At 46.0% G+C, this 19,145-nt stretch overlaps 1 protein-coding gene across 6 annotated transcripts in view; it reads right to left on the bottom strand.

Annotated features, from left to right (window-relative positions):
• The window catches only part of LOC115108446 (guanine nucleotide exchange factor DBS-like), a 131,473-nt gene that overhangs the window by 95,758 nt on the left and 16,570 nt on the right, over positions 1–19,145 (bottom strand). For 5 of the 6 annotated variants that reach the window (XM_029632783.2, XM_065009062.1, XM_065009065.1 and 2 more), the window contains exon 2: positions 322–405. In XM_029632783.2, coding sequence (XP_029488643.2) covers positions 322–405 — 84 coding nt within the window. Of the gene's footprint in view, positions 1–321; positions 406–12,374; positions 12,934–19,145 lie in introns of those variants that run through there. The other variant, XM_065009063.1, reaches the window with a different exon arrangement.

The following is a 19,145-nucleotide window of genomic DNA, read 5'->3' as shown; positions in this document are numbered from 1 at the left end:
ATCCTATCGATCAGTAGTTAAAAGGTTCAAGCCCGGTCACAACTCAATCATGTCTTAACGTCAACAATAGAAATGGCCTTGTAACTCATAACGGATATGACAAAATAATTTTTTCTGACCGTGATAAAAACGAATGAACAAACATTACATTGTGCTGTTCTGTATAACTGTAAAGTAGATATGATCACCTCTGACTAAAATGTGATTATTCTGTCATTCCCATATTTGCTCCTTCACAAAGGGAGAGGAACTCGAATATCTGCCCGTCTTTGTGTGAGGGAAGCAGGGATAAGGCGAGGAGACTGAGGCCTAGCTACGTACCTGAGAGCAGGGCAAACTGCCGATGCAGCTGCTCTATGATGTCGACAGCAAGCAGGGGCCTGATCTCCTGCTGCATGATCTCATCTGGGGAGGGAGAGGAAAACAACAGGGAGAACACCTCCAGTCAGCAATCACAATATCATAGGAATGTATAGGAAAGAGAGCAGCATTAAACAACAGCGTACAATGTGTCCCCACAAATCAAGTCCTGCGGCCATACACTGGCCCAGTCATCATCGGTGGACAATCCATCCACATGCCTGACAGGTCAGTATGACCTGTGGAAAGTGAGGCCAAGGCACGGCTCTGGACATTTCCACAAATAAAATAAAATCAAATGTTATTGGTCACGTACACATGGTTAGCAGATGTTAATGCGAGTATAGCGAAATGCTTGTGCTTCTAGTTGCGATCATGCAGCAATATCTAACAAGTAATCTAACAATTTCACAACAACTACCTTTTACTGACAAGTATAAAGAAATGAATAAGAATATGTACATATTAATATATGGATTAGCGATGGTCGAACGGCATAGGTAAGATGCACTAGATGGTGTAGAGTACCGTATATACATATGAGATGAATAACGTAGGGTATGTAAACATTATATAAAGTGGCATTGTTTAAAGTGACTAGTGATACATTTATTACATCCAATTTTTTATTATTAAAGTGGATAGAGTTTTGAGTCAGTATGTTGGCAGCAGCCACTCAATGTTAGTGATGGCTGTTTAACAGTCTGATGGCATTGAGATAGAAGCTGTTTTTCAGTCCCTCGGTCCCAGCTTTGATGCACCTGTACTGACCTCGCTTCCGGGTTGGAGCGAGCGGTCGCATCCGCACGTCGGTCTGCAGGTAGTATAACTTTTCATTACATTTCATTACATTTCAATATAGTACAACGGTTTGATTTGTCTAATCTTAGCAATTTCTTCTTAGCTAGCTACATAGCCGTCTTTGTATCAAAGATAATTGCGTAATTATCGTATTTCGTCGTCCTAACGTTTGCTAGCCAGCTAGCAAACGTTTGCTAGCCAGCGTCCACCGTCTACCGACTGAACGACTTGATTAGTGTAGTGTAGTGTTAGCTAGCTACATAGTTGTCTTTGCTGTCTTCGCATCCAAGATAATTGTGTAGTTTAGAGTGTGTAGTCTTAGAGTGATTATCTTAATTTACCGAGGTTAGCTAGCCAGCTATTTGTCGTCCTTAACGTAGGAGACACTGCTAGCTTCCGCACTCAACAACCCGGGCGCATTACGCTTCGCTCCACAGGTAGTATCACATTTTCATTTCATCTCATTACAGTACAACGGTTTGATTTGTTTGATCGTTTGTTTGATCGTAGCTAGCTACATAGCTAGCTACATAGCCGTCTTTGTATCAAAGATAATTGTGTAGTCTAGAGCGATTTTCTAGGTTAGCTAGCCAGCTATTGTCGTTCTTTTAACGCAACGTAACGTAATCAACACTGCTAGCTAGCCAGCTAGCCCCCCGAATAGCAGCACTGTGGAAACCATTACACTCAACGGAACGACTTGATTAGTGTAGTGTCAACAACGCAGCCACTGCCAGCTAGCCTACAAAGTCAACAACGCAGCCACTGCCAGCTAGCCTACTTCAGCAGTACTGTATCATTTTAATCATTTTAGTCAATAAGATTCTTGCTACGTAAGCTTAACTTTCTGAACATTCGAGACGTGTAGTCCACTTGTCATTCCAATCTCCTTTGCATTAGCGTAGCCTCTTCTGTAGCCTGTCAACTATGTGTCTGTCTATCCCTGTTCTCTCCTCTCTGCACAGACCATACAAACGCTCCACATCGCGTGGCCGCGGCCACCCTAATCTGGTGGTCCCAGCGCGCACGACCCACGTGGAGTTCCAGGTCTCCGGTAGCCTCTGGAACTGCCGATCTGCGGCCAACAAGGAAGAGTTCATCTTAGCCTATGCCTCCCTCCAGTCCCTCGACTTCTTGGCACTGACGGAAACATGGATCACCACAGATAACACTGCTACTCCTACTGCTCTCTCTTCGTCCGCCCACGTGTTCTCGCACACCCCGAGAGCTTCTGGTCAGCGGGGTGGTGGCACCGGGATCCTCATCTCTCCCAAGTGGTCATTCTCTCTTTCTCCCCTTACCCATCTGTCTATCGCCTCCTTTGAATTCCATGCTGTCACAGTTACCAGCCCTTTCAAGCTTAACATCCTTATCATTTATCGCCCTCCAGGTTCCCTCTGAGAGTTCATCAATGAGCTTGATGCCTTGATAAGCTCCTTTCCTGAGGACGGCTCACCTCTCACAGTTCTGGGCGACTTCAACCTCCCCACGTCTACCTTTGACTCATTCCTCTCTGCCTCCTTCTTTCCACTCCTCTCCTCTTTTGACCTCACCCTCTCACCTTCCCCCCTACTCACAAGGCAGGCAATACGCTCGACCTCATCTTTACTAGATGCTGTTCTTCCACTAACCTCATTGCAACTCCCCTCCAAGTCTCCGACCACTACCCTGTATCCTTTTCCCTCTCGCTCTCATCCGACACTTCCCACACTGCCCCTACTCGGATGGTATCGCGCCGTCCCAACCTTCGCTCTCTCTCCCCCGCTACTCTCTCCTCTTCCATCCTATCATCTCTTCCCTCTGCTCAAACCTTCTCCAACCTATCCCCTGATTCTGCCTCCTCAACCCTCCTCTCCTCCCTTTCTGCATCCTTTGACTCTCTATGTCCCCTATCCTCCAGGCCGGCTCGGTCCTCCCCTCCCGCTCCGTGGCTCGACGACTCATTGCGAGCTCACAGAACAGGGCTCCGGGCAGCCGAGCGGAAATGGAGGAAAACTCGCCTCCCTGCGGACCTGGCATCCTTTCACTCCCTCCTCTCTACATTTTCCTCTTCTGTCTCTGCTGCTAAAGCCACTTTCTACCACTCTAAATTCCAAGCATCTGCCTCTAACCCTAGGAAGCTCTTTGCCACCTTCTCCTCCCTCCTGAATCCTCCTCCCCCTCCCCCCTCCTCCCTCTCTGCAGATGACTTCGTCAACCATTTTGAAAAGAAGGTCGACGACATCCGATCCTCGTTTGCTAAGTCAAACGACACCGCTGGTTCTGCTCACACTGCCCTACCCTGTGCTCTGACCTCTTTCTCCCCTCTCTCCAGATGAAATCTCGCGTCTTGTGACGGCCGGCCGCCCAACAACCTGCCCGCTTGACCCTATCCCCTCCTCTCTTCTCCAGACCATTTCCGGAGACCTTCTCCCTTACCTCACCTCCCTCATCAACTCATCCCTGACCGCTGGCTACGTCCCTTCCGTCTTCAAGAGAGCGAGTGTTGCACCCCTTCTGAAAAAACCTACACTCGATCCCTCCGATGTCAACAACTACAGACCAGTATCCCTTCTTTCTTTTCTCTCCAAAACTCTTGAACGTGCCGTCCTTGGCCAGCTCTCCCGCTATCTCTCTCAGAATGACCTTCTTGATCCAAACCAGTCAGGTTTCAAGACTAGTCATTCAACTGAGACTGCTCTTCTCTGTATCACAGAGGTGCTCCGCACTGCTAAAGCTAACTCTCTCTCCTCTGCTCTCATCCTTCTAGACCTATCGGCTGCCTTCGATACTGTGAACCATCAGATCCTCCTCTCCACCCTCTCCGAGTTGGGCATCTCCGGCGCGGCCCACGCTTGGATTGCGTCCTACCTGACAGGTCGCTCCTACCAGGTGGCGTGGCGAGAATCTGTCTCCTCACCACGCGCTCTCACCACTGGTGTCCCCCAGGGCTCTGTTCTAGGCCCTCTCCTATTCTCGCTATACACCAAGTCACTTGGCTCTGTCATAACCTCACATGGTCTCTCCTATCATTGCTATGCAGATGACACACAATTAATCTTCTCCTTTCCCCCTTCTGATGACCAGGTGGCGAATCGCATCTCTGCATGTCTGGCAGACATATCAGTGTGGATGACGGATCACCACCTCAAGCTGAACCTCGGCAAGACGGAGCTGCTCTTCCTCCCGGGAAGGACTGCCCGTTCCATGATCTCGCCATCACGGTTGACAACTCCATTGTGTCCTCCTCCCAGAGCGCTAAGAACCTTGGCGTGATCCTGGACAACACCCTGTCGTTCTCAACTAACATCAAGGCGGTGGCCCGTTCCTGTAGGTTCATGCTCTACAACATCCGCAGAGTACGACCCTGCCTCACACAGGAAGCGGCGCAGGTCCTCATCCAGGCACTTGTCATCTCCCGTCTGGATTACTGCAACTCACTGTTGGCTGGGCTCCCTCCCTGTGCCATTAAACCCCTACAACTCATCCAGAACGCCGCAGCCCGTCTGGTGTTCAACCTTCCCAAGTTCTCTCACGTCACCCCGCTCCTCCGCTCTCTCCACTGGCTTCCAGTTGAAGCTCGCATCCGCTACAAGACCATGGTGCTTGCCTACGGAGCTGTGAGGGGAACGGCACCTCAGTACCTCCAGGCTCTGATCAGGCCCTACACCCAAACAAGGGCACTGCGCTCATCCACCTCTGGCCTGCTCGCCTCCCTACCACTGAGGAAGTACAGTTCCCGCTCAGCCCAGTCAAAACTGTTCGCTGCTCTGGCCCCCCAATGGTGGAACAAACTCCCTCACGACGCCAGGACAGCGGAGTCAATCACCACCTTCCGGAGACACCTGAAACCCCACCTCTTTAAGGAATACCTAGGATAGGATAAAGTAATCCTTCTCACCCCCCTTAAAAGATTTAGATGCACTATTGTAAAGTGGCTGTTCCACTGGATGTCATAAGGTGAATGCACCAATTTGTAAGTCGCTCTGGATAAGAGCGTCTGCTAAATGACTTAAATGTAAAATGTAAATGTAGATGATAGCAGGGTGAACAGGAAGTGGCTCGGGTGGTTGTTGTCCTTGATGATCTTCGTGGCCTTCCTGTGACATTGGGTACTGTAGGTGTCCTGGAGGGCAGGTAGTTTGCCCTGCCCTGCGTTGTGCAGACCTCAGAGAGCCTTACGGTTGTGAGCGGAGCAGTACCAGGCGGTGATACAGCCTGACAGGATGCTCTCAATTGTGCATCTGTAAAAGTTTGTGAGTGTTTTCGGTGACAAGCCAAATTTCTTCAGCCTCCTGAGGTTCACCACGCTGTCTGTGTGGGTGGACCATTTCAGTTTGTCCGTGATGTGTACGCCGAGGAACTTAAAACCTTCCACCTTCTCCACTACTGTCCGTCGATGTGGATAGGGGGTGCTCCCTCTGCTGTTTCCTGAAGTCCACTATCATCTCCTTTGTTTTGTTGACGTTGAGTGTGAGGTTATTTTCCTGACACCACACTCCGAGGGCCCTCACCTCCTCCCTGTAGGCCGTCTCATCGTTGTTGGTAATCAAGCCTACCACTGTAGTGTCGTCTGCAAACTTGATGATTGAGTTGGAGGCGTGCATGGCCACGCAGTCATGGGTGAACAGGGAGGACAGGAGAGGGCTTAGAACACACCCTTGTGGGGCCCCAGTGTTGAGGATCAGCGTGGTGGAAATGTTGTTTCCTACCCTGACCACCTGGGGGCGTCCCATCAGAAAGTCCAGGACCCAGTTGCACAGGGTGGGGTCGAGACCCAGGGTCTCGAGCTTACTGATGAGTTTGGAGGGTACTATGGTACTGAGCTGTAGTCGATGAACAGCATTCTTACATAGGTATTCCTCTTGTCCAGATAGGTTAGGGCTGTGTGCAGTGTGATTGCGATTGCGTCGTCTGTGGACCTATTGGGGCGCTAAGCAAATTGGAGTTGGTCTAGGGCAGGGGTGGGCAAACTTTTTGACTCGCGGGCCACAATGGGTTCTAAAATTTGACAGAGGGGCCGGGCCAGGAGCATTTGGAGGGAGTGTTTGGGCCGGATATACTAAAGCATTAAATGTAGTGTGTGCAAACCTCATAGCACAGTAAGAACACTACAACCCAATTTATTAACTGTCTTTCAAATGTGAAAAATAGCCCTTATCAGTTAATAAATTTGTCTCAAGGAATATGCTAGATATGGCATTTACATACTATTTCGCAGATACTGGGAGGAGGAAATGTAAATAGATTAAAATAACATACGCACTGTGATTTATCAAGATTGCGTCTGTTTTTAATAAGTTTCAATCGAAGGTGCAAAGTTAAAGAAATCAACATTTATTGAAAAATGGAATCACTTTCAACATTCAAAACATATTATTACACAACGAAATACTCAAGCTCAATAATATCTACTTGTGTTAAACTCCGCAAAATCATGGATGGATTGTCCTGACCGCGCGCTCTACAAACTCGCCACGGACGCCCTCGCCTTCACGCGCAAACAGTACACGTGTTTCGGGCGGCCTCTTTCTGCACGGCTAGTGTGGGGAAATGTGCTGAAGATTTGTTTGACATTTGCCTGGAGAATAAAACCAGCTTGGATTTGAAGGCTCTCACATTTGTGTACATGTCGTGCGCAAACTGATCTTTCCCCTGTAGCTTCACGTTCAGCTCATTCATGCGTGAAAATATGTCCACAGCAAACGCAAAGTCACAAAGCCAGTTTGTGTCACTCAGCTCGGGGAATTCTTCGGATTTCCCCATTAAATTAAAAAATGAGCGAATCTCGTTTTTGAGCTCCCAGACTCGTTGAAACACTTTCCCCAAACTTAACCAGCGGACGCGAGAGTGGTAAATTAGGTCCTGGTGATCCGCATTAGTTTCTTCCAGGAACGTAATGAACTGACGATGATTAAGTCCCCTTGCTCGTATGAAGTTAACAAGTTTTACAACTGGATCCACGACGTGATTAAGCTGCAATACAGACTTACACAGAGACTCCTGATGAATGATGCAGTGAAGTAAAATAACATCCTGGTCAGGGTTTTCTTCTTTCACTTTATCCTGGATTCTTTTCAGCAGCCCGATGTTTTTTCCAGTTAAATTTGGCGATCCATCCGTGGTGACATTGGCAAGTTTACTCCAAGGTAGCTTCATTCTCTCGATGACAGCAGACACCTGTTCATATAAGTCCTCTCCTCGCGTTTTCCCTTTCAGTGATTCCATGCTCAAAAGCTCCTCCGTTATCTCAAAACTGTCGTTAATCCCTCGGATAAAAATTAGGAGTTGAGCAGTGTCTTTTATGTCGTTACTTTCATCCAGTGCTAGTGAATATAACTTAAAGGACTCCGCCTTTTTGTTTAACTCGCTGACTATATCTTCGTCAATCAGTTCCACGCGGCGAGTCACTGTCCTGCGTGCTAAACTGATTTTTTCAAACTTGGCTTTGCTCTCCGGACACAAGAGACCTGCTGTCTCTACCATGCACTCTTTCAAAAACTCGCCTTCGGAGAAAGGCTTGCTAGCCTTTGCTAATTTGAATGCCAGCAAATAACTTGCCTTGGTACTTGACTCTTGAATTGCAGTTTGTCGGTGAAAAAAGTTCTGTTGACTCTGTAAATTAGCTGCCAACCTCTGAGCAGTAGCCGCCCGTTCTTGTGTTGACTGCTTGCTAGCATAGTTTGCATGCTTCGTGGCAAAGTGATGGCTGATATTGTACTCTTTGAAAACCGCAACAGCTTCTTGGCATATCAGACATACAGCCGTTGATCGGACTTCAGTGAAGAAGTATTTTGTTGTCCACTCCTTATTAAACACTCGGCATTCGCTGTCCACTTTCCTTCTCTTTGGTCCGCTCATTTTCACAGAAGGGCTTAATGGTGACGTGAAACGAAGTGAAAATTAAAGTGAAATAAAGAGAAATACGCCACTCCAACAACGGTCAATGTGTTTTGAGTGCGCCATCTATTGGGGAAACGTGGGCATTGCAGGGAAAGGGGAAAAAAGGAGGTTTTTACTATAATTTGGACAAATTCGGCGGGCCGGATTAAAAAGCCTAACGGGCCGTATATGTGGCCCGCGGGCCGTAGTTTGCCCATGTCTGGTCTAGGGTGTCAGGTAGGGTGGAGGTGATATGATCCTTGACTAGTCTCTCAAAGCACAGTGTCTGTTCTCTTGCAACAGTGGTCTCCATGTCTACCTCTGCCCCTCGCAGTTAATACCTTTAGCTGTGAACGCAGATCTTTGTGTACCTTCATTCAATTTCCATTACAAGCTTCTGTAGCTACTGTATCCCTCCTTTCAGACATACAGTATGTTTCTTTCATTGTGTTGTTCTTGGAAGAGTCAGTAGCCATTCTGGATGCTTGAAGGGGAGGGGAGGGTTAATGAAGCTTCATCACTCTCTGCCTTAATACTTTGGTATCACCCTGAAGCACACTGCAGCTAGCTTTCCACTGTGAACAAAACACCCTCTGTCTGGCCACGGTATAAAGGAGTGCATTACAACAGACTACACTTTATCAAAGACTGAGCGAGCTTTGAGTGGGTCTTGCAGCCAGGGCTATAGATAGCACAGAGAGCCTCACAGAAGCATGTTTCTACTGTATGGAAGCTGGAAGCTGTAGTGTTGTCATGGTACCAGCAACTTCAAGTCTCCACAGGGATTTGGTCCATTGTTTGGTATCAAGGCCAAATTACATTGACAGTATTATTCTTAGCATGTTACCTCATTTACATATATTTCCACGGCTCCTTTTACGACAATATACTAAAACGTGTGCATCACGGTACACTTGCACACAAACCTGCACGCATGCGCGCGCACACACACACACACACACACACACACACACACATACATCCTCCCTCGGCAGAGTGGTGGCGAGAGGAAGGAGGATCTGCGTCTGGGAGCATGTTAACACGCTAGCTCCAGATCTTATCATCCTGCTGCAGGAATCCCTGCCCCAGACATGTAAGTAAATCACAAAGCCAGGTCTCATAATGGCCTCTGCAGGCTTCAGAGAAAGGTCACAGCATTCACTTCTAGAGGAACAGCATGCAGAGCACAAAGACACAACCCACCCTCCTGCCTCCATCCTGCCAGCTACAGGCTCTGGAAGGAATTAGCTCTCCAAGAACAGATACATCAAAAATATGACATAATACTGAATTTAATTGTTTGTTTTTTTAAACAGCAAGATCACAAAACAAGATCACAATGGTCAGTCCTGTTCTTTGGCATCGCAGAGCAAACAATGGAAAAATGCATGATCAAATTCTATTGACTAAATACCAAAAAGCATTATTGTATACAGTAATAAAAAACAGCACAACAACACATTGATTCTAGTTACTGGAATGCTATTAGTTGTATGCTATTGTGCTCTGACCAGAAGAAAGTCCAGTTCTTCCAGGTTTCCTATATCACGTGGTGAGGGAAAACTCCTGGGCCTAGTCAGTCATATGTTTAGTCTGGTGGGTGTGTTGATTCTGTGGCAGGTTGTGCCAGCAACATGTGGAGACACCATGGATTAATGCCATGGCAACACAGAGGGGCACCGTCCTCTGCTCTCCACACACCTCATCAAACCTCATCCCAGTGTCCACCTTGTCCTAGGCTGCCTTCAGCCTTCTGCTCCAATTCATCAGGTTTAATGAGCAGAAACACACACATTCACTCTCAGCCACAGTCACACATCTACTGGAAATGAGGACTTTAAGTACATACCGTATTTCCCTTAAACTAAGCTGTATGGTATACTGTATGTATTATTGTGATGTGTTGTTAATAGGGCACATTAAAGATTGTCAATCGCACAAGGTTCAAAGTGCAATGCAATATTGTAAGATATGGACCTACAGTTGAAGTTAGAAGTTTACATACATACATACACCTTAGCCAAATACATTTAAACTCAGTTTTTCACAATTCCTGACATTTAATCCTAGTAAAAATGGATAGGATAACAACTTTATTTTAAGTATGAGAAATGTCAGAATAATAGTAGAGAGAATTTCAGCTTTTATTTCTTTCATCACATTCCCAGTGGGTCAGAAGTTAACATACACTCAATTAGTATTTGGTAGCGTTGCCTTTAAATTGTTTAACTTGGGTCAAACCTTCAACAAACTTCCCACAATAAGTTGGGTGAATTTTGGCCCATTCCTCCTGACAGAGCTGGTGTAACTGAGTCAGGTTTGTAGGCCTCCTTGCTCGCACATGCTTTTTCAGTTCTGTCCACAAATGATCTATAGGACTGAGTTCAGGGCTCTGTGATGGCCACTCCAATACCTTGACTTTGTTGTCCTTAAGCCATTTTGCCACAACTTTGGAAGTATGCTTGGGGTCATTGTCCATTTGGTAACCATTTGCGACCAAGCTTTAACTTCCTGTCTGATGTCTTGAGATGTTGCTTCAATATATCCACATAATGTTCCTGCCTCATGATGCCATCTATTTTGTGAAGTACATCAGTCCCTCCTGCAGCAAAGCACCCCCACAACATGATGCTGCCACCCCCGTGCTTCACGGTTGGGATGGCGTTCTTCGGCTTGCAAGCCTCCCCCTTTTTCCTCCAAACATAACAATGGTCATTATGGCCAAACAGTTCCATTTTTGTTTCATCAGTCCAGAGGGCATTTCTCCAAAAACTACGATTTTTGTCCCCATGTGCAGTTGAAAACCGTAGTCTGGCTTTTTTATGGCGGTTTTGGAGCAGTGGCTTCTTCCTTGCTGAGCGGTCTTTCAGGTTATGTTGATATAGGACTCGTTTTACTGTGGTTATAGATACTTTTGTACCTGTTTCCTCCAGCATTTTCACAAGGTCCTTTGCTGTTGTTCTGGGATTGATTTGCACTTTTCGCACCAAAGTACCTTCATCTCTTTGAGACAACGCGTCTCCTTCCTGAGCGGTATGACGGCTATGTTGTCCCATGGTGTTTATACTTGCGTACTATTGTTTGTACAGATGATCGTGGTACCTTCAGGCGTTTGGAAATTGCTCCCAACGATGAACCAGACTTGTGGAGGTCTACAATTATTTTTCTGAGGTCTTGGCTGATTTCTTTTGATTTTCCCATGATGTCAAGCAAAGAGGCACTGAGTTTAAAGGTAGGCCTTGAAAACATCCACAGGTACACCTCCAATTGACTCAAATCATGTCAATTAGCCTATCAGAAGCATCTAAAGCCATGACATCATTTTCTGGAATTTTCCAAGCTGTTTAAAGGCACTGTCAACTTAGTGTATGTACATTTCTGACCCACTGGAATTGTGATACAGTGAATTCTAAGTGAAATAATCTGTCTGTAAACAATTGTTGGAAAAATGACTTGTGTCATGCACAAAGCAGATGTCCTAACCGACTTGCCAAAACTATAGTTTGTTAACAAGAAATTTGTGGAGTGGTTGAAAAACGAGTTTTAATGACTCCAACCTAAGTGTATGTAAACTTCCGACTTCAACTGTATTTGACTGACAACAATAAAGCTATAACTACCCAAACATTTTAGGATTCCCTTCGTAGAGTTGTACTGTATGCTTGGTGCAGATCAGTGCACCAGTTTCTCTCTCTGGAAAGTACATAATTTCTTCAAATACATTTTTTACATTAGCTCACCTCAATAACCTAAATGGAGTCCAACCAACCAGGTGCTTTACCTTTTATTCATTAGCTATGGTGAATATTAAGATAACGTGCGAGGTTGAGAATTCCCTACATCAAGTTTCCTACTTCACTTTACCCTACTTTCCCTCTAATTCGATTTATACAAAGGCTAAAAAATGCATCATTGCTTAGCCTACTAATTACCAACAAGGCTGTTACGAAATAATGAGTAGAGGACAGGATACCAAACACAAAGCAATTGCAACACATGCTATATATTTGTAGCCTACATAAGGTTTATAACGCAACAATCTAATTTTCACACAGACAGCCGCCATCAGAAAGTCACAAAATCCCGAAGCACAGTTGCATCTCCCCCACAGACAACTGCAAAACAATTGAGCCGTTTTGTCCCTGAGCATTAGCTATGGACAGACAGGCAAGAGTCCCTTGAGCTCCTCAGAAGACACTTGAGAATTTATCAACATCTTGGTATTCTGTTGTAATGGAAATAAAGTGTAGGACCCAGGCCAGTGACAACAAATGTGTCTCTCTGTTTGGCATGTAAACACCCTATAGCTCCCGACAGAGAGCCAGCGAGCGAGGAGAGTATCAATACCTTACCTATGACATGTCTAGTTCTCTTCATCATAGCGCCACGATAGTCGGGTGTGAAGAGAGAGAAGTCACTCATCCAGGCGGCAGAGGTAAATGACACCAGTAGAACTTAGTCCAGACTTGCTTTTCTACCATTATCATCCCTTTCTTCTCTTCAGACTTCCTGAGTAACGACACAGACACACAGACACACAGACACACACACCCCTACACTCCCTCCCCCCATTTACACACACCCAGCTCTTACAGAGCCTTGGCAGCAAAGGAGTTTTTTCTAAGGAAGCAGTGCGTCTGAGTCTTTTGTCACTTTTTCCAGCCCTAGCTGCTTCTCACAGCTCCAGTCTAACCTCTCACAAGGCTCTCTCAGAACATAGCAACCACACAAGCAACCTATCAGGAAATCAGGGAGGAGGGAGGGAGATCATAAACACACTGCTTACTGCCTCTTTAAGTGGGGGGCAGCCCCAAACATTTAACTACATACTTCTGAAAGAATGAAGAGAGAGAGAGAGAGCGAGAAGATCCCTTCAGCATCATCCATCTTCATTAAAGTCACACGCTGACCGTGCACCCCTCTCTAATCTGACTCTGTCTTTCTCTGTCCTTTCTGTGGTTGACTGAACATGACACCCCCCGCCCCGCCCCTCCCTCCCTCCTCTGAGTCCTCCCCCCTGTCAGAGCAGCTGGCTGGGAGTACAGGGGTGTTTATGGTCCTAGAGGAAGCATGTCCCAAAACCCCGGTGGCAGCTACTGAGGCATTGTATGTATGTTAAATAAGCAGCTTCCCTTCCCATTGGATTCCAAAATAGTGAGATTCACTGAAACATGTTCAGTTTGCCAGGTGAAATGTGTTACAATGGTCTCAAAAAGGTCAAAGGACAACTTGAAAAATATTATCTTTTGTAAATCCGATGAAACGTTTTATGTCCCTTAATTTAATATACAATTTGAGGGCACATTATATCGTTTACAAAACACATGTCCATAAAATCTGAATCCATGTCCAGGTTTATACTTAAAACCCCACCATTTATTGTGTAATTTGTAAGTCGCTCTGGATAAGAGCGTCTGCTAAATGACTTAAATGTAAATGTAAATGTAAACAAGCTTTCTCCCCCCACCCAAGGAGAGCAGCTTATCGTAACTAAGAGAGCTTGTTAGGAGACGAGGCCCCCTGTATGACAGGGGGTAAGAGAATGTACCAGTAGATCTGCTATAATGGGATAATTAGCTGTGTGTCTAATCATTTGGAGGGTCAACAGCAATCTACAGCAGGGAGATCAGCTGTGTCTGAACGGGTAGACGGGTTGCTGTGTCTGCCCTGTCGACCTGCCTGAGCCACCATGGATCTCACACACACAGTGTTACAGGGTTACGTAAGAGACCATTATTGAGGACAGGATAAGGAGACAGCCAATTGTTCAGAAGGAGAGTGCAAATCAATGTTGATGACAACATTTCCCACTGTTCTCTTCCAAACGGAAGACACAAGTCACAGATACACTCTAGATTCTTGTGTGAAAAACAAAGCCTACAATCTCCACCACATACAGCCTAAATGCCACGCACTCATCACACTTTCTCTCCACACTTTCCTTGTAGAATATGAACCCCTTAGTTGGCAAATTGAGCCCTGGGGTGAGAAGTTCATCCCTTTAACAAAACCTGTCCTCCAGGAGAGGACAGTTAATAGGCTGGATAGGGTGGCAGGTAGCCTAGCGATTAAGAACGTTGGGCCAGTAACCGAAAATACGCTAGTTTGAATAACCAAGCAGACAAGGTGAAAAATCTGGCGATGTGTCCTTGAGCAAGGCACTTAACCCTAATTGCTCCTGTAAGTCGCTCTGGATAAGAGCATCTTTTAAATTACTAAAATATCAATGTTACATGAGGAGCCTTCCTAATGAGTAACTTAAAGCAGAGGACTATTTAACAAAAAGCATCAGGGACCACAGCACTGTTTTTCGAGCTCCCCTGACATTAACATGTGACTGTAAAGACACCAAGCCAACCAGGCCTGAGCATCCCTGTTACGTCCATCGTTAAATGAAGACCAAGGTGCAGCGTGGTAGGCGTACATTTTCTTTAATTATAAATGTTCCACCAAAAAACAATAAACAACTCAACGAACGTAAAGCTAGGAGTGCAACACATGCAACAAACAAAGACAAGATCCCACAACAGAAGGTGGGGAAAAGGGCTGCCTAAGCATGATCCCCAATCAGAGACAACAATAGACAGCTGCCTCTGATTGGGAACCATACTCGGCCAACAAAGAAATATAAACATAGATTTCCCACCCTAGTCCCACCCTGACCTACCAAATAGAGAATTTAAAGGATCTCTAAGGTCAGGGCGTGACAATCCCATAATGTTTCTTATCCAGTTGGATCCCTGCTACAAGACCTACACCCACACAGAGACACACATGTGCGCGCAAACACATACAGGTGTGTCCATGTGGAGTAATACGTTTCTCAAAATCCACATTTAACACAGAAGCCCAATCAAATTACACACATAAAGTATTTTATAAAAATAGTCCAGCCTTGTGATTTTAATGTAATTTTATAGTGGTTGAAACAGCCTCTCCAGAACAAAAGTTCTGTCTTAACTAATGGGACATAAGAAGCTGTGACCAACACTCCATGCTGAGCGGAGCAGGAGCCCATAAAACAGAGTGAGGTAGTGTTTTTGGAAGAACTAGGCCAAGCATCTCTCCACCACCACCCTCCATGGTCCCAGTGGGGGACGAGAAGCCCTCACGCTCATTCTGACATACACACAATGTTGTAAGCTAATAGCACAGGGAGAATACGAGACCGCTAATATTTCTCTCTCTCTAAGAACATCATCAAATAGAACATCAAATATCATCTTTGATACAATATGTGGTAAGTACTCTCTATCATTGAGTATTCAAACTACCTAACATCATGTAGTTGGTAGAATTGACTGTGTTCATATACAGAAATCCTCCCTGTACTCCATTTGACTTATACATCAAATGAAATGTTATTTGTCACATGCGCAGAGTACAACAGGTGTACCGTGAAATGCTTATGGGCCCTTTCCCAACAACGCAGAGTTAGACAAAAGGTTAGACAAATTAGCAAAAAACAAGACAGGAAATAGTAACACAAAATAACAGGACTATGTACAAGGAGTACCGGTATCAAGTCCCCTGTACATACAGTTTACAATACTATGGCATTGCCAGGGTCCTAGATCTACAAACACTCCTGATGTAATCTCCTTCAATATTGTTGGAGAGGAAGTTTGGATGTAGCAGTTATTTTGGTTCGTAATTCCAGATACGTCCAAATGAGCACGTTTCCCATTGACACTCAGGAAAAGGGCAGCCGCGCAAGAAAACAATAAAAGGATGTGTCAGAAAGGTCCATTTATCTCCCAATAACAAACCTCACCTAGTGGTGAATATCAAATGAAAGCGAAGCCAGCACTGCCTCCAAAACCAACACTAGATTGAAGAGATGTCATAACATGGAAGGCTACAGTACATATACAGCTACCATAGGAAAATAAAACCATGTATGTTGCCAGGTACGTTCCTGACAGTATGTTCCTAGGAGGCAAAGGGGGAGGCGGGCATGGGGGCCAGACCAAACCAAAGGTATGTTGTCATGAGGGTTTGATTACAAGGGGCAAGGGTTTTGGGAGACAATGGGAGTCTGGTTGTGTTTGAGCTCTTTGAAAGTTGAATGATCCCCAGCTGTGGGAATAATCTGGACTTCAGGTGGAGAGAATACCAACCAACCTAATGGAAAGATAGGGCTGAAAATAGGGACTTTGATCATACATTTTATGCCAACATTCATATGGTAACTTGTCCTAGGAACAGAACTAATGGATGTCATTATGGTGCTAAGAGCTGAAAGGATATCAAAGGAAGTTATGTCAAGGCCATGTGACGGGCATTATGGTTTCAGTCATACATTCAGGACATTAAGATGGATTCCCCATTCTCTTATTAACAATCAGATACTTCTTGGAATTTCCGCCCTGGCAGTTACAGAAATGGCTGTTGGCTTTTACTTTGTTCAGACTAAATATAATTTTATCAGAAAGACCTTTAGATCCAGACAGTCCAGGAACAATAAAAAGGGAAACAGATCCTCACTTGAATGTACCAAAACAATTTCATTACATTTCAATCTTTAAATCCACACACAGTGCATTTCTGAAAGTAATCAGACCCCTTGACTTTTTCCACATTTTGTTATGTTACAGCCATATTCTAAAATGGATTTAATTTGTTAAAATCCTGAGCAATCGACACACAATACCCCATAATGACAAAGAGAAATTCAGAAATACCTTATTTACATAAGTATACAGACCCTTTGCTACGAGACTCAAAATTGATCTCAGGTGCATCCTGCTTCCATTAATTATCCTTGAGATGTTTCTACAACTTGATTGGGGTCCAGCTGTGGTAAATTCAATTGATTGGACATGATTTGGAAAGGCACACACCTGTCTATAAGGTCCCACAGTTGACAGTGCATGTCAGAGCAAAAACCAATCCATGAGGTCGAAGGAATTGTCCATAGAGCTCCGAGACAGGATTGTGTCGAGGCACAGATCTTGGTAAGGGTACCAAAATATTTCTGCAGCATTGAAGATCTCCTAGACCACAGTGGCCTCCATCATTCGAAATGGAATAAGTTTGGAACCACCAAGACTCTTCCTAGAATTGGCCGCACAGCCAAACTGAGCAATCGGGGGAGAAGGGCCTTGGTCAGGGAGGTGACCAAGAACCTAATGGTCACTCTGACAGAGCTTTAGAGTTCCGTTGTGGAGATGGGAGAACCTTCCAGAAGGACAATCATCTCTGCAGCCTCCATCTGTCATGTTATGTCTTGTCCCTGTGCTTTCTCTTCTCTTCGTTTCCCCCTGCTGGTCGTATTAGGTTACTATCTTTCTCTCTCTCTTTCGTTCCGTTCCTGCTCCCAGCTGTTCCCCATTCTCCTAATGACCTCGTTTACTCTCTCTCACCTGTCTCCTCTTTTGCCCTCTGATTATGTCTCTATTTCTCTCTCTGTTTCTGCTTCTGTCCTTGTCGGATTCTTGTTTGCTTTGCCCTTGTCCCGTCCTGTCGTTATCTGCCTCTTCATTAGATGCTGCGTGTGAGCAGGTGTCTCTGTCCTCTACGGCCCGCACCTACCCAGAGGGACCTGCAGTCTGTTGCCGCTAGCCCTGCAATTCTCCTCTACTACTAGAAGGAGGACTCCCCTGCAAAGATAGAGGATTTATGTTTTCCCTGTTTGGACATTAAAAGTACTGTTTCTGTTGAATCGCTGTTGGGTCCTCACTCACCTGCATAACAGAAGAATCCGACCAAGAATGGACCCAGCGACTTCGGATCCTCTCTACTCAGCCGTCGAGATCCAGGGAGCGATGCTAGGCAGACACGAGCAGGAATTGTCTGCTGCTCAACATGCCGTTGAGACCCTGGCCGCCCAAGTCTCCGACCTCTCGAAACATATTCACAATCTCCGCCTCGATCCACCGGCTACTTCCAGGGCTTCCGAGTCTCCGGAGCCCAGAATTAATAACCCACCGTGTTACTCTGGGGAGCCCACTGAATGCCGCTCGTTCCTCACCCAGTGTGATATTGTGTTCTCTCTCCAGCCCAACACGTACTCCAGGGGTACAGCTCGTATCGCCTCGTCATATCTCTCCTTACTGGACGGGCTCGTGAGTGGGGCACGGCAATCTGGGAGGCAAGGGCTGAGTGTACTAACCAGTATCAGAACTTTAAGGAGGAGATGATACGGGTTTTTGATCGTTCAGTTTTTGGGAAAGAAGCTTCCAGGGCCTTGTCTTCCCTATGTCAAGGTAATCGATCCATAACGGACTACTCTATAGAGTTTCGCACTCTTGCTGCCTCCAGTGACTGGAACGAGCCAGTGTTGCTCGCTCGTTTTCTGGAGGGTCTCCACGCGGAGGTAAAGGATGAGATTCTCTCCCGGGAGGTTCCTTCCAGCGTGGATTCTTTGATTGAACTCGCTATTCGCATAGAACGACGGGTAGATCTTCGTCACCGAGCTCGTGGAAGAGAGCCCGCGTTATCCGTTTCCCCCCTCTCCGCATCACTACCATCTTCCTCTACTGGCTCAGGTGCTGAGCCCATGCAGCTGGGGGGTATTCGCATCTCGACTAAGGAGAGGGAACGGAGAATCACCAACCGCCTCTGTCTCTATTGCGGTTCCGCTGGTCATTTTGTCATTTCATGTCCAGTAAAAGGCCTGAGCTCATCAGTAAGCGGAGGGCTACTGGTGAGCGCTTCTACTCATGTCTCTCCTTCAAGATCCTGTACTACCTTGTCGGTCCATCTACGCTGGACCGGTTCGGCAGCTTCCTGCAGTGCCTTGATAGACTCTGGGGCGGAGGGTTGTTTTATGGACGAAGCCTGGGCTCGGGAACATGACATTCCTCTCAGACAGTTAGGGGAGCCCACGGCCATGTTCGCCTTGGATGGTAGTCCTCTCCCCAGGATTCAGCGTGAAACGCTACCTTTAACCCTCACTGTCTCTGGTAATCATAGCGAAACCATTTCTTTTTTGATTTTTCGTTCACCTTTTACACCTGTTGTTTTGGGCCATCCCTGGCTAGTGTGTCATAATCCTTCTATTAATTGGTCTAGTAATTCTATCCTCTCCTGGAACGTCTCTTGTCATGTGAAATGTTTAATGTCTGCTATCCCTCCTGTTTCTTCTGCCCCCTCTTCACAGGAGGAGCCTGGTGATTTGA

This window comes from Oncorhynchus nerka, linkage group LG24, assembly GCF_034236695.1.
Source record: "Oncorhynchus nerka isolate Pitt River linkage group LG24, Oner_Uvic_2.0, whole genome shotgun sequence".
NCBI lineage: Eukaryota > Metazoa > Chordata > Actinopteri > Salmoniformes > Salmonidae > Oncorhynchus > Oncorhynchus nerka.
The sequence above is the reverse complement of the archived record's forward strand: the minus strand, read 5'-3'. Positions and strand labels throughout refer to the sequence as shown.